At 37.5% G+C, this 14582-nt stretch overlaps 1 protein-coding gene across 3 annotated transcripts in view; it reads left to right on the forward strand.

Moving 5' to 3' along the window:
- The window catches only part of SCLT1 (sodium channel and clathrin linker 1), a 176000-nt gene extending 169766 nt beyond the window's left edge, over nucleotides 1–6234 (forward strand). For all 3 annotated transcript variants that reach the window (XR_013358780.1, XM_077861025.1, XM_077861026.1), the window contains 2 exons: nucleotides 928–1023; nucleotides 5697–6234. Coding sequence is in view for 2 of the 3 variants with exons in the window: in XM_077861025.1 (XP_077717151.1) it covers nucleotides 928–1023; nucleotides 5697–5759 (159 nt within the window). In the remaining variant the exon portion in view is untranslated. The remainder of the gene's footprint in view (nucleotides 1–927; nucleotides 1024–5696) is intronic.
- The last annotated feature ends 8348 nt before the right edge of the window (nucleotides 6235–14582 follow it).

A 14582-nucleotide genomic window follows, 5' to 3' on the forward strand; every position in this document is an offset into this window, starting at 1 on the left:
GTGTCCTCTGTGTCCCTTGGTTTGAGATGGCATTTTCCCTGTGTCTTATGTGATCTTTCCTTTGAACATGTCAGTCTCTGTGTCCAAATTTCCGCTTTTTATGAAGAGACTAGGCATATGGATTAGGATCCACCCTAAAAACCTCATCTTACCTTAATTATCAGCAAAGACCCTATTTCCAAATAAAGTCACATTCATAAGTACTAGGGGTTCAAACTTCAACATCCTTTTTTAGGGACATAATTTAATCCATATTAATGCCTAGTAACTGTTGATGATCCTAATATCCTCTAGAGTATAAAAATGTATTGAGGAGCAAGTAGAAACAGAGTTCTTCCCCCTTTTAAGTAACACTTTTAACATATAAATCATTTAAGACAAATCTCTCTCTTAAATCACAAATTTTATAATGAATATTTTCTGTTCTTCCACCTTAATAACGGCAGCATCACAATTTCTCTAGAAGCTTGCTCTCAGTTAGTAGTTCTGAATCACTAGCAAACAACATCAACACCTAAGAACTCAGTAGGAGTGCAGATTCTCAAAATTCATCCCATCCTACTGAAGCTCTGGTCGTGAGGTCCAGCAGTCTGTGTTCTCACATTCCAGGTGATTTTGAAGCAGTGATCTAGCATTTCAAGGTTAATATCAAATATTGAAAATCTTGGTCTTCTGATTCACTTTGATTTTGGATTTAATTCACTTTCTTTGGTAACATGTGGGGGGGGAAAACAATTTAGTCAAAGTGTAAAACCAGTTTTGAACTTCGAAGTTCATAATTTGAAAAAAATGTAAATTTGGAGATCTATTATCTTTGCATTTTATAAGGGGTAAAGTGATACTCCAATTTTTCATTGATTATTCCAAAAAACCTTTCTGTGTCGCATATGGATTTCTAATTTGTTTGTTTTATGTTTCTCCAAACAGAATGAAAAACTAATTCTAGAGCATCAAGAAAAAGCCAACAGACTTCAAAGGCGTCTAAGTCAGGCAGAACAGAGAGCAGCTTCAGCTTCTCAGCAGGTAGGGAGCTTCCTCATTATCCCTGGAGAGTAAGTAGTCTGAGTAGATCAAAGATAAGAAAAGTTCCTCAAAAGTTCCCAGAGAACTAGCAGTTTTATTTTTACTTGATTAAACTATTTAAAATTAGTCTCTTTAATATTTCAGGTTGAAAAAGTAAACTTTAAAAACAGAAATAGACATGGGTCTCCTAAATTGACACCTAAATCTAGAACTGTGCTGTCCAATATGATAGCCACTAGCTGTAAGCAGCAGTTTAAATTTAAATTATTAAAATTAAGTAAATTAAAATCTGAAATCCTCATTACACTTGCTGGATTTCTTTTTTATTTTTTTTATTTTTTAAAGATTTATTTATTCATGAGAGACACAGAGAGAGAGAGAGAGAGAGAGAGGCAGAGACACAGGCCGAGGGAGAAGCAGGGAGCCTGACATATGGGACTCGATCTCAGGTCTCCAGGATCAGGCCCTGGGCCAAAGGTGGCACTAAACTGCTGAGCCACCCGGGCTGCCCTCTTTTTTATTTTAAAGATTTATTTATTTGAAAGTGAGTGCACGTGCAAGTTGGGGAAGGGGCAGAGGAAGAGAGAGAAAATCTCAAGGTGACTCTGTGCTGAACACAGAGCCCAGTGTGGGGCTTATCCCACGAGCCTGAGATCATGACCTGAGCGAAAACCAAGAGTCAGATGCCTAACTGAATGAGCCACCCAGCTACCCCACACTGGCTGGCTTCAGTAGCCATGTGTAGCTATGGTCCTCATATTAGACAGCATAAATAGAACTCTATGATCACAAGAAGCTCTCTTGGATAGCATTGCTTTACAATTTTGTTCTGGGGCAGCCCGGGTGGCTCAGCGGTTTAGCACCACCTTCAGCCCAGGACCTGATCCTGGAGACCCAGGATCGAGTCCCATGTCGGGCTCCCTGCATGGAGCCATGGAGCGTGCTTCTTCCTCTGCCTGTGTGTGTGTGTCTCTCTCTCTCTCTCTCTCTCTCTCTCTCTCTCTGTGTGTGTGTGTGTGTGTGTGTGTGTGTGTGTGTGTCTCATGAATAAATAATAAAATCTTTAAAAAAATTTTTTTGTTCTGTCTAGGCATGTATCATTGACAGCTTTGGAAGTAGAAAATATTGCTTTGAATGTAATATTTCAAATTGCACTGTTTTTACTGTAATTTTTAAATAGAAAAAATGACATAGGTAAAGTTCATTTAATGAACATTTGTATAAAACCATATAAATTAAAATACCATATAAAGGGGATCCCTGGGTGGCTCAGCAGTTTAGCGCCTGCCTTTGGCGCAGAGCATGATCCTGGAGTCCCGGGATCGAGTCCCACATCGGGCTCCCTGCATGGAGCCTGCTTCTCCCTCTGACTGTGTCTCTGCCTCTCTCTCTCTGTGTCTCTCATGAATAAATAAATAAAATCTTAAAAAAAAAAAGAAATACCATATAAAAGTTGTCCAGTGGGAAGTAGAATGCAGAGAATCAATAAAATACTAAGAGGTAATTACTCATATGTACTTATCATATAAAGGAAATGGGCCATTTGTTCTAAAGTGGGAGTAATAGTCCCTGGCTCCTATTAAGGACAATATGAGATCATCTAGTGATTATAAAGATAGGCTGGAAACAGTTTAGATAGATAGATGGAGAGAGATAGATAGGCAAAGAAACCATGTTACTACATTATTAATTACATTTGGTTGTTAATATATTGTTTCAATCAAAATTAATATTATGTATAGATATTACAGTGTTTCATACATAGTACAGCAGCTCTAAATACTCATTGAATTCAGTGTATATATGTGATATAGATTTTTTTTGAAATCTACTTGTGATATGAACAAGGCATGGCACTTAAAAAAAATCCAGGAATTTGCCCTTCTGTTCCCCTCTCTTGAAAGTAATTATAGCTTTATCAAATAAATTTAAGTTCTTATGAAATTATGAATTAGTTAATGGATTAAGTAGTTAATCTTTCAAGATATCATTCATTCATTTAGATTATAAGTTAACAGGAGCCACAGTGTACTGGGCAGTATCTTAAAGTCTGTGTTCTGCTGTCAGGCACATAACCTAGTACCATTAAGTAGCCTTGTGATTTAGGGCAATTTCAACCTTTCTAAGCCTCAATGTCTTCAATTTTGGATAATAACACCTCCCTTACAGAGTTACTGAAAGACCAAAGGAATTAACACATATAAGCATTTAATATAATCATTAAGTGGTTAGTAATAGTTATATAAGAAATTAAATTTCTACATCACAATCCTTAAAGCTTCAAGTTTACTTTTTTTAAGGACTATGATAAAGAAAAATCCTACTTAAAATCAACTACGTTGAGTTCCATATTAAAAAGAGTACAGTTACAGAACCTTAATTAGATTATGCAAGTGGCATCTAGTTTAGTCTCCCTCCTGACAGGATTAAACTTAAACACTCCAACACTAATGTTTTTCTCCTGTTATTTAAACTCTCTAATGACAAATATTTCACTATTCTCTTTGTGAGCTTTTTTTTTAAATGTTGTGTCAATAATCACTTTAGATCTTTTTTTCCGTAAGCTTTCTCCTTCCATCTTGCTTTTATTTGAAGATGAAAAGTAATCATTCAGCATTCTCCCCATCCGCAAAAAGGAATTATTCCCTGGAGTTAATTTTTTTCTGTCTTAAATGAGTCCAATTTACAAATTTTATTAGATCTATATTCAGTTTTTTAAAATCTTTATCTTTGCTTTCTCTGAATTCTTCCTAATTTTCCCATCTTCCTCTAAAAACTGGAAACTATCCTGCTAAGGGCCTGATACTTAATGAAACAAGGAAGTGGAGTTACCAGATTATTATTTCCTCTAATGTGCATGTCAGACATACCAGTGCAGCCCAGCATCATGCACAAACCCTGCATTGTTCTGAGTCCTCCGTGCTCTTAATGTGCTGATCTGATTAACTTTTTCTGCACATTCTTCATATATCTTTGGACAATAGTTATATGTTCTAAGTGATTAGTCTAAACTACTGAAAGCCATACTGTATTCTTTTGACACTAAAATCAGTGTGGTGAAGACTTTCTGTGCAAGAACACAAAACCTAGAAACTACAAAAAGAAATTAATAAATGTGAATATGGGGCAGCCTGGGTGGCTCAGCGATTTAGCGCTGCCTTCAGCCCAGGGTATGATCCTGGAGACCTGGGATGGAGTCTCACGTCGGGCTCCCTGCATGGAGCCTGCTTCTCCCTCTGCCTGCGTCCCTGCCTCCCTCCCTCTCTCTCTCTCTCTCTCTGTCTGTCATGAATAAATAAGATATTTTTAAAAAATAAAAAATAAATGTGAGCATGTAGAATTTCAGATACCTACATTTTAAAGTCATAAAGTCAATGACAAACTGAAAAAAATGCCTGCAATACATGTGACAAAAGTAATAGCCTTAACATATATGAAAAATGTGGCTAATAGTCAACAGAAAAAAGTGCAACTGTGTAATAGACAAAGAATAAAAAATATTTACAGAAAAGGAAAAGAAGGATAAATTGCTTTTAAACAATTAAAAATATGCTCATCCTCACCCATAAGAGAAATACATGCTTAAGCCGTAATCACATATCATTTTTCACCATTTCACAATCATGTCAGAACATGAAGTTTGACAATACATTATGCTGGCACTTCCACACATCACTGATGTAAATGTGTGTTGGTGCAATCTCTTTGGAGCCCAATTTAGCAGCATCTCTCAAAAATTGTGATATGCATAACCTTTGACCCAGTCATTCTAAGAATTTATTCTGCAGGTGGTATACTTGCACCTGGGCAAGTCTGTGCAAGGAAGCCTGTCAAAATACTAATTGCAGCATTGCCTATAATTTTAAAAGATTAAAAGCTACCTAAATGCCCATCAATAAGAAGCCAATTAAATTATGGAGTATCCATACAGGAAGAGTTTGCTGCTGTTAAGGAGAATAAAGTAGATCTCACCTGGAGTCATTTGTAAAGCAGGTCATTTAGAAGGAAAAAAACAAGATGAGAAGTCTGTATAGTATTTTATCACTTTTTAAATAAAAAGAGTTGAGGAAATATATGTATTCTCATGTAGAATTTCTCATCTAGAAATATGCTTAGAATATGGAAATAGTTGTCTCTGGAAAGAGGACTATAGAATGAAGGACAGCGATGAGAAGACTTCTTCATGACGTATACTATTTTGTACTATTAGATTTTTTTTACTTTGTGTATATAATATCAACTCCAATTGATATTTAAAGACTATTTACCTTTCTGGTGCTGGCGAAAAAAAAAAAAAGACTATTTACCTATTTGACTTTTCTTACTGTGATTGGTTATTATTAACAACTTTGTGTTGCACTGGCTCACAGTTTGTATTTTACTCACTTTTCTAGTTTTTATCTAGATGTTTTTCATCCATCTTTGAAATATGTTTTGGATTCTAAATATCGTATATCTCTCTGAGCTATGGAAATCGTATACGACATGCATATCTCTAGTGTAATACAGGTATTTTAAAGTCTCAGGAGTAAAACAGACATAACCTCTTAGAGGACACCCTTCAGTAAGATTATTTTCAATAATTGTTAAGTTGTGATCAGTTATACTTTGTATTAGTGTAAGATTTTCCATAGAAAAAGTAACTACTTACTGATTGTCTATTTTAATTGCAGCTCAGTGTGATTACAATGCAGAGAAGAAAAGCAGCCTCCATGATGAATCTGGAAAATATTTAAAAATATTCATAGTTCACTCACAGAACTTTAGACTTGGGAAAGCTGTTGGACTAGAAGTGTATTGAAATGGTAAAAACCTGCAGAAAGAATGGTTAAGGCTTGTGTCATTTTGCATAAGTGTTTTCCATTCTGTTTTGAGGGTTATTGGAAAACAGAACAGTGGCAGCTTCCTGTATGTAAAGAAAATATAACACTATATTGAGCTTCAGTGGAGAATAAAGCCAGCTGAGAAGAATTCATTGCCTTCATCAACGTGTCTATTTTTCAATTCCCCCTTTTTTCCCTTAGAAGAGCATAATTTTCAAACTACTAATCATAAGAAAGAGATTTAAGACAATGCTAGAATTCTAATATTTCAGGTTCCATGATTTAAGAATTTCACATCTAATTGTTACTCCTAACCCATTTTTTTAAGTTCCCAAGTATCCATTTTATTATAAACTCATAAATGTAATAAATTATGCACTTTCTAAAATGATGCTGTCATGTATTTTAATGTATAATCGTAGTGATTCATTTTTAATTTATGTGATTTCCATTATTTATCAAATATTGACTTTTAAGAATTTGGAAAGTTTTATTTTTGTTTTGCTCTATTACTCAAAGCAGTACTAATCAGGTGGAGTCTTAAATTCTGAGAATGCATGGGCATTGAACTATTACAGTCTAGTTGATTTTCACAAATCCACGGAGTTAGGTATTCTCTGCTCCTAGTTGGAACTTGGTATATCCTGCTTTCAAGTAATTAGTGTAGATAAGTTTGCATCTGGTTAACAAGTTAGGAAACTATTGGAAAACCAGCAATCAGAAGCTTGGGACTGGTGCTAACAAGCTGAGTTAGAAAGGGAGTCTTTGACATGGGTCTGAGAATGGAAGCCATGGAGTATGAGAGCTTGCCTTGAGGCTATGTGATGCGGCTGACTGCCTCTTCCCCTCCAGTTTTTGTGCTGAAGCTCTGATGGTGGCCTTCTTCCACTTCCGTCACTACTTTGTCCTTCCTCCCCAACAGGATCTCTGTGCATACCTTGCCATCTCACATTCCTCAGATCACCACTACTCAAACATCCTGGCTTCAAGAGAGCCTTCCAGCCTCCAGACTAGGTTAGGGCCCCTGTATTTCTCATAAAGTGTGCTGTATTTTTTATTCATAGCACTTGAGAAAATTTGTAATTAACTCTTTTTGAATTTTCAGTGTTGTCTCCTCTCCAACAGTCAGCAAACTCCTTGAGAACAAGACTTATGTCTGCTCCCCTTCATTATATTCTTAGCATTCAACATAGCTTCTGGCACACAGAGGGAATGAAAAACTGAAAAAGAATTTTTAAGGACAGGACCTTAGAAAATGTCTTCGTTTGTTGAATGAGTTCTGGAAGACGAGTCATTGAAGGAGACTGAACAGGAGCAATGAGAAGGTTGTAGCCAAAAGAATCCAATATGAAAAAAACTAAAGGAGGAAGGGGTTCTTATGAGTTGGAGGGGATAAATGGTTGCTAGTGTCAAAAGCAGTGATGGGATGAAATAATACAAGTATGATAGTTAAATGATAATTAGGCACTTAGCTTACTTTCATTTCCTAAGAATTTTTCATTTGATTCTCTAATGTAAATTTCTTCCCATGTCATTCACAGACTAATTTCCATGTAATGAGTTATATTCATATTCATGTTTATAGAATATAAAATTTATTTTTAAAAACTTTTAATTAGAGAGATGTTAGAATTATATCGTACCAAAAAAAATGAGACTGTAAGAAGAAACACTTCAGAAACTAACATTGTAGGCAAATGGAATGTGAGTATGATGATTGTCCTTTTTCAGGAATTAAATCTAACTTCCCAGACTCATTTCTTCAAGGTAAATCCTTTAGCATAAGCACTTTCTCCAGACTTTGGCCACAGGATCTCCTCTTTACATTTGAATGTTGATAACCCTCTCTCCGGTTGGATCCCTTTGAATACTCAGATATTCGTCCCAGTAAAGGATAGGCTCCTAACAGGCAGGTAATAGGCCCTTCTTACCTCTGCTGAATTTGAACAGACATAAGCTATGTTTACCAACAGAACTGAACATGCATGGTTATTTTTCTTTGAGAGAAGTTTGTTAGCTAATGATTACTAAATGTAAAAACAGTGGCGTTTTTGACTTCTCATATTGGTCAGTCTTGCCTTCATTTACAGAAACAGTATCATTTTTCTGTGAACTGTATTTTAGGAGACAGGAAATGAATAGGAAAGAGAGAAAAGAAATGATATAAATCTGAAATTGAGGACAACACAGCTAGTTCATTTTATTTATTCATGTTTCTTTATTTGTGTCTCCCTGAGGAAGAAAAGAGATATGATTACCTCTTCTTCCCTTTGTATACAAATATGCAAATTGGGGCAGCCAACAATCTTCTAATTTCTCCTCTGGTGTGATCACTATAACTACCCCAAATATGGGAGAACATTAGCAACAATTCAGTCATTCGTTTATTCAGCAAATATGAATATTTCATAACTGCACAGTCTGCCAAGCCAACTCTCAGACAAATCAAGGAAGAATGAAAAAATACTTTAAACATTTTGGTATAAATTCTGTTCTTTAACCATAATGTATTTTATCAATTTTTCCAAAATAGCAAATCTGTAATGGGCTTTTTTTTTTTTTTACAAACATTTTAATCAAAAATAGTTTTTTTAGTTTATTTAGAAATATATATATACATAGAGATAGGCGCTCAGAGGAGACACACACTGCAGTACCCTAGTGTTATGTATGAAATCTGTCCCTTACCAGCCCTTCAAACTTGTGTGACTTTTGGGCAGTATTAATGGTCTTATTTATATAGAAATGAAATAAATATGTATATACTTAAATAACGAAACTCATAGGATGGGTGGGAAGGCATCCTTAACTTTTTGTAACACTGGCAGTCACCCAGCTACCAAGGAATGAAACAATCTACTCTAAGGAAGACGTTCTTAGAGCCTGAGGATTCACCACAAAACAGGCACATGTGCCCCACATTCCCATAGACTCCCCCATATACTAGCTCTAATGCCACTCTTGTTTCTTCCACTCAAAAGTATACTGGAATGTAACCATGTGATCATAACATTATGGAGCTAACTTTGAATCTTCTCTAGTTTATTTCTTTCTAAATATGCATTCTTAAAGTTCACTACTTTGTTTTTAGAAAACAAATTACTGCTGTTATTGTGCACCCCTGTTGAAATTCACTGGTGTGGAAGCGGTGGGGGTACTCTCCCTTGAGATGACCCAGGCCACTTTCCAACAGTTTTGACCATTAGAAGGTTCTTCCTTACATCGAATTGAAATGTGTCTTCCTGCCTTAGTTCTACCTTGTGCAATAGAGTAAGTTTAAGCCATCATACACGTGGCAGGTCTTCAGCCTTTAGAAAATAATAATCATGTTCTCCCTGCACTTAATAGACATCTCCATCTCCTCAGAGGACTTGGTTTTGAGTCCCCTTGCCAACTAGGCACTGGTCTCTGAAAGCGCTCCAATTTTCATATATCTTTCTTTATTCATTCAATAAATATTTATTGAGCACCTACTTTACACCAAGTATACTTGGGATGCATCAGTCTTATGGCCAGAACCAAAAATTATATTCAGAATAGGTAGTAAAAAAAAAAATTATTCCCTTGTTCTAGATCATGAGAGATGAGGAGAGGGTGATTATCTAAGTAGGGGGAAGACAATGTATTAGAATCTCCAGGGCATAGGTATGGTTCAAACTATGTACCCTTCCCCTTTTCCCACCCCCAAGAACAGACTGACATAGTCTCTTAGGGAGACCTGCTTTGAGAGTTACTCTAGTTAGTGACTCATGGAAATGTACATGTAATTTCTCATTAGTATTTAGAATGAGAAAAACTATTGTAGAATGTGTACTTCCATCAATGCAGCTTAGTTCACTTTTTTGGAATTTGAATTTCACTGTTGGAGATATTGAGCATATTGTTGACTAAAATCTTTTCCAAAGGTTTTGTTGCTAAGCCAGATCTTTGCCCAAGAAGCCAGACTGGTCATTCATCTCTTTTACATTTTATTATGTTATTGCAATGTGCTGAAGTCCTTTGAACTCCAAATCTGTCATCCAGTTTGTTACTTATAAGCACAGGGACTGTGTCTGTTTTATTTTGTTTTCATGCTGGGTTTCTTGCACGATTGACAACTTCTTATTTATAGCAATGCCATCTACAGATTTGGTAAACGTACCACCCATATTTTCATGATAATCATGAAAAAGATGAGAACTAGACAGATGTGAATGCAGTTGATCTCTTAGATCACACCAACCACCAGCTCCCCTAATGGATAATTAATCAGGATCCATGGGGCCTGGTCTTTCGGCCTGTTTCTAATCTAGCCCATTTGCTGCTGCTTCACCATCACACTTTCTGCCCAGAGAAAGTTCCTTTATGTCACAACTGGCATACTTCCCAGACCTAATCTAGTAATCCTGCCCAAGAAGAAAATGTAGTCAGATTTTTTTTTTTTAAGGATTGATTGATTGAGAAGGGAAGGGAAAGAAGGAGATTCCCTGCTGAGCCCAGAGCCCCACTTGAGCCTTGATCCCAGGACCCTCAGATCATGACCTGAGCTGAAATCATGAGTTGGCCACTCAACCGACTAAGCCATCTGGGTGTCCCCAGATATATTTCTTTTCAGTAAATCCATGTAGTAGCCTAGTAATCACTTTTTTTAAAATTTTATTTCAAAGACTTAGGGACCCAGGTGGCTCAGCGGTTTAGTGCCAGCCTTCAGCCCGGGATGTGATCCTGGGGTCCCGGGACCGAGTCCCACATCAGGCTCCCTGCATAGAGCCTGATTCATTCTCTCTCTCTCTCTCTCTCTCTCATAAATCTTTAAAAAATAAAATAAAATAAATATTTAAAAGCCTTGAAGCTTTTAATATGGCATGGAAATTTTCATTGTTTTCATCGTATTTTCAAAGAATAAAATCAGCAAAATATGCATAGAAAATCTGTTAGCACTAAGATTTTGAAGATGAAAAATATGAGACTAGCATCTCCTTTTCGTATAAACTATAGGGGATAAAAGAGTATGAGAAAAGTGCACATTTCTACAAATAACCAAAAGAATGCATTGGGGAATCTTTCCCCAGATCTACAGTAATCATGCCGCTCTGTGGGACTAATATCTATTTATTGAGCACCTATCACATGTAAGATACGTGCTTGGCATTTTGCATTTATTACCTCTCATAATGCAACAAATCCACTGGTTCAGTTTTACCCTTGCCTTTCCAGAGATAGAAGGGATTATAAAAGTTAAGCCACCTGCCTCAACTACTCCTAAGTACTCCAAGTGAGAAAATGCCTTTGAAACCCCAGGTTTCAAATACCATGCTTGTTTCGACACAGGGAATCAGTCACGCTATCAGCCACTTTATACTTATTAAAAACAATCTAACATATTTATGATTTTCTGGTAAATATCCTTTTTTTGGTGAAATTGTTACCACCCACTAAAGAAATCTGAAAACCTTTACAAGAGGGTATTCTGACTTCCTTTGCTTAGATCTCAATTTTCCACTAAAGTTACCTTTTACGTTATAGCACATTTCTTTTCAAGGTTTGAAAAAATTACCAAATCCCCCTAGATAGGAAGATGCTTTTCCTAAGAAATTTGAAGGTTTCCAGAGTTCTTGATTGAGTGATAACAATTTCACCTAAAAAAAGTGTCCTATCTACCAAAAAGTCATAAACATGTTAAATCGATAAGCATTATAATAAAGTGGTTGATAAAATATTGTATGACTTTTTATGTCAAAACAAGCATGGGATTTTAGAGCATGATGTTTGAAAAGTATATTTACTCACTTTAAGTACTTAGGACTAGTTGAGGCAAAGATCACAGGGATTTACTATGAAAAAGAGAAACTCAAACAATTCAAACAGTAAAGCTGGAGCAGAGCCATAATTAGCAAGAAAGAGGGAACGCGCCCTTTGAGGCCTCTACATAAGGGAGGAAAACACCACAGAAAACGATTTGCTTCATAAAAAAATTGTATCACACCGGTAATAATCCTGAAATTAGAATTTCATCAGCCAGATTAGTGGGTGAAATAACCATAATTAACCCATAATTGTAAATGCACTATTTCAAACAGTCATATGTAAGCCTAAGTAGTAGTGAGACTATCAGGATACACTAGGCATACATTAGGAATGACACGTTTTTTATCTTTGCTATTTAATTTGGCATTACTTGACTTATTCTACACTTGATCTTAACCAAAAGACCGAGAAGAGACAACTTATTTCTAAAAACTGACCAGACTTCTTGTACTTTATATCACAAAAAAACAGATTGAAGGTTTTGTATAGCATCAAAGTCTAACGACAGTAGTCTTAATTCCAGACTTATCATCAAGAAACTAATTTTACCTAATTCTCTTTAACCTTCCAAACAGTGTGTCAGGACACAGGGAGAACTATGTTTTTGATGGCAGTGTTTTCTTTGATCCTGTATGCACATATTTTATCTGTAAACATGTGTGTGACATAAATATATATGAAATGAAACTAATTCCATTCTCCCTAGAAGGCAGGGACTGACCACAGCTGAGTGTGTTGCTCATTATCCATTAGGTTACGTCCAGTCATTCATCCGGTGCATGAACATCATGTTTTAAGCCAAGATTATTAGCTTTATTCTATAGAAATTCATTGAACTAAAGTTCACATGTATAATCCTCCGTGTACTTGAGAACACACGGGCTGCTTGATGTGAACTTTCTACTCGGAGGCAGTAAAGCCCAGGGAGCTCAGTCGCAGCCTGGCTGGGGTGAACGCCCAGCTCTACCACCAACGGACTTGGAGCAACTTCATTTCTGTGCCTCCGTTTCCCCGTCTCTAAATTATTTTTTTTTTTCCCGTCTCTAAATTAGATAGTGGTGCCTACCTCACATTGTGAGGGGTACACGAATTAATATGTAAAAAGCACAGACCAGTGTCTGCCATTTGATAAGCCCTTGTAATGATCTCCAGAAGTCTGAAGGATCCCCCGAAGGCAAGCAGAAGGACAGATTCTGTTTTTATTGGAGGTTTTCACTAGGCGATCCCATTGTGAAGGTTATAAACTACCGGGTGGGGGGCGGGGGGATTTCGGCAGGACTTAAGTACACAGGTAAAAGGCTGCTGCAATAATCCAGGCAAGAAATGAGGAGGCTTGAACCTCACAGTAGGTGGTAGCGAGATGGTGGTAGTGATCTAAGGACGGCGGGCCTCACAAAGGACCCCCAGGTTTCAGGCTTGAACGCCATTCTCCGAGGCAGGACAGGAAGCAGGCCGGGCGGTGGAGCCCGCAGTGCCTGGCACACCCAGGAAGGCCTCCGCGCCGCAGCAGGGAGCAGCTGGAGTCAAGCAAGCAGAGGACACTTGCTTTAAAGCTCCTCTTCAATGACCGGGGCAGTCAAAGCTCTTCTCTTCTACCCCAGACTAGAACACCTCATCTAATGCAGTTCTGAGCATTAAAGGGAAATCATACTGAAGATTTCAACCTTGAAGTTAATTGCAAAGTTTGCTGCAGATGGCTAATGTTTCAAAGGTAGACTCGGTTTTCTAAGTCATCTGGGTAAAAACACGAACACGAGTCCCCGGTGCCACATTTCCCACCACACGCTGCAGAACTGCCAATGACAGGCCCTTCCTTTGGCTCCTGGGGACTTAATTTCCCCAGGGAACGCTTGTGGTTATTCAACTTGAAGACCTTGCAGGAAGAACCACAGTTATTTCTCCCTGGGGTCTTACTCAGAGCAAGCAACATGGAAGTAAACAGTCACTAAAGAGGAACAAGGAGAAATAAACAAGCTTTTAGCCAAATGTATGAACAATCCACATTGAAAAAAAAAACAAAAACGGCCAAGATTTTACAAGAATTATAAATTAGGGACAGTGACGCCACCCTGCCGTGGTTCAGAATCTACAGGAGCACGCAGGCCGTAAACCCACAGCAGCTCTGCTGGTCCCAATATAAAGGAAGGTGCATTTCATTCTCTGCTGATTTCTGCATGTAGTGGTTAAATAAAGACGGCTTCAGGCTGGGGAAACAGAACCAGAAATTAGAACTAGGGTCTAGGCCCAGTCCTGCCAATGCTTAATGTTACCATCTTGGACCTACGTCCTTTGTGGAATGCAGAGACTGCCCTTGTCCTAGTGGTTCAGAATTATGTGATCAAAAGAAAGCATTTAATAAAACTACCCTTTGAAAAATTATTTTTGAAGGACCTCACTGCCTTCCTGTCATTCAGGAACAACATATTTTGCTGCAGAAGGCTCACCGGTCAACATGTTGGAGAAATCAAGGCCTTGTTCCTAATCACAGGCTACCATTTACTAAATTCCTCGTGCAGGCCTCAGGAGAAGTTTATGAACTTGCTTTAATGGAGGCTTGTGCAGGGTAGGTGACTTGGCAAAGGTCACACGGCCGATAAGCTACCCCGTTCAGCCCGTAAACCCAGGGCTCTCTAACCCGCAGTCTAAGTTGCTTCAGCAACAGGTTACTCTCCGATCAAAAACTCTTTGGGGAAAAAACCGCAGGTGGGGAAGACTACAAATCAAACCATTACCACTTTTCAGCGTCTCATCTCACCCTCAGAGTTCAGAGTTGAGCCCACAGCAGCCCAGCCCCAATCTGTGCTCTTCTCCCACAGGCGGCCGACATACACCAATTCAGGACCACTATGTCACATACATCTTTAAATACTTAGCAAAATAAAAAATAAAATATAAATAAATAAATAAATAAATACTTAGCAAAATCAGATTTCAAAAGACACTTAAAAA

This window comes from Canis aureus, chromosome 20, assembly GCF_053574225.1.
Source record: "Canis aureus isolate CA01 chromosome 20, VMU_Caureus_v.1.0, whole genome shotgun sequence".
In the NCBI taxonomy this organism is placed as follows: Eukaryota; Metazoa; Chordata; class Mammalia; order Carnivora; family Canidae; genus Canis; species Canis aureus.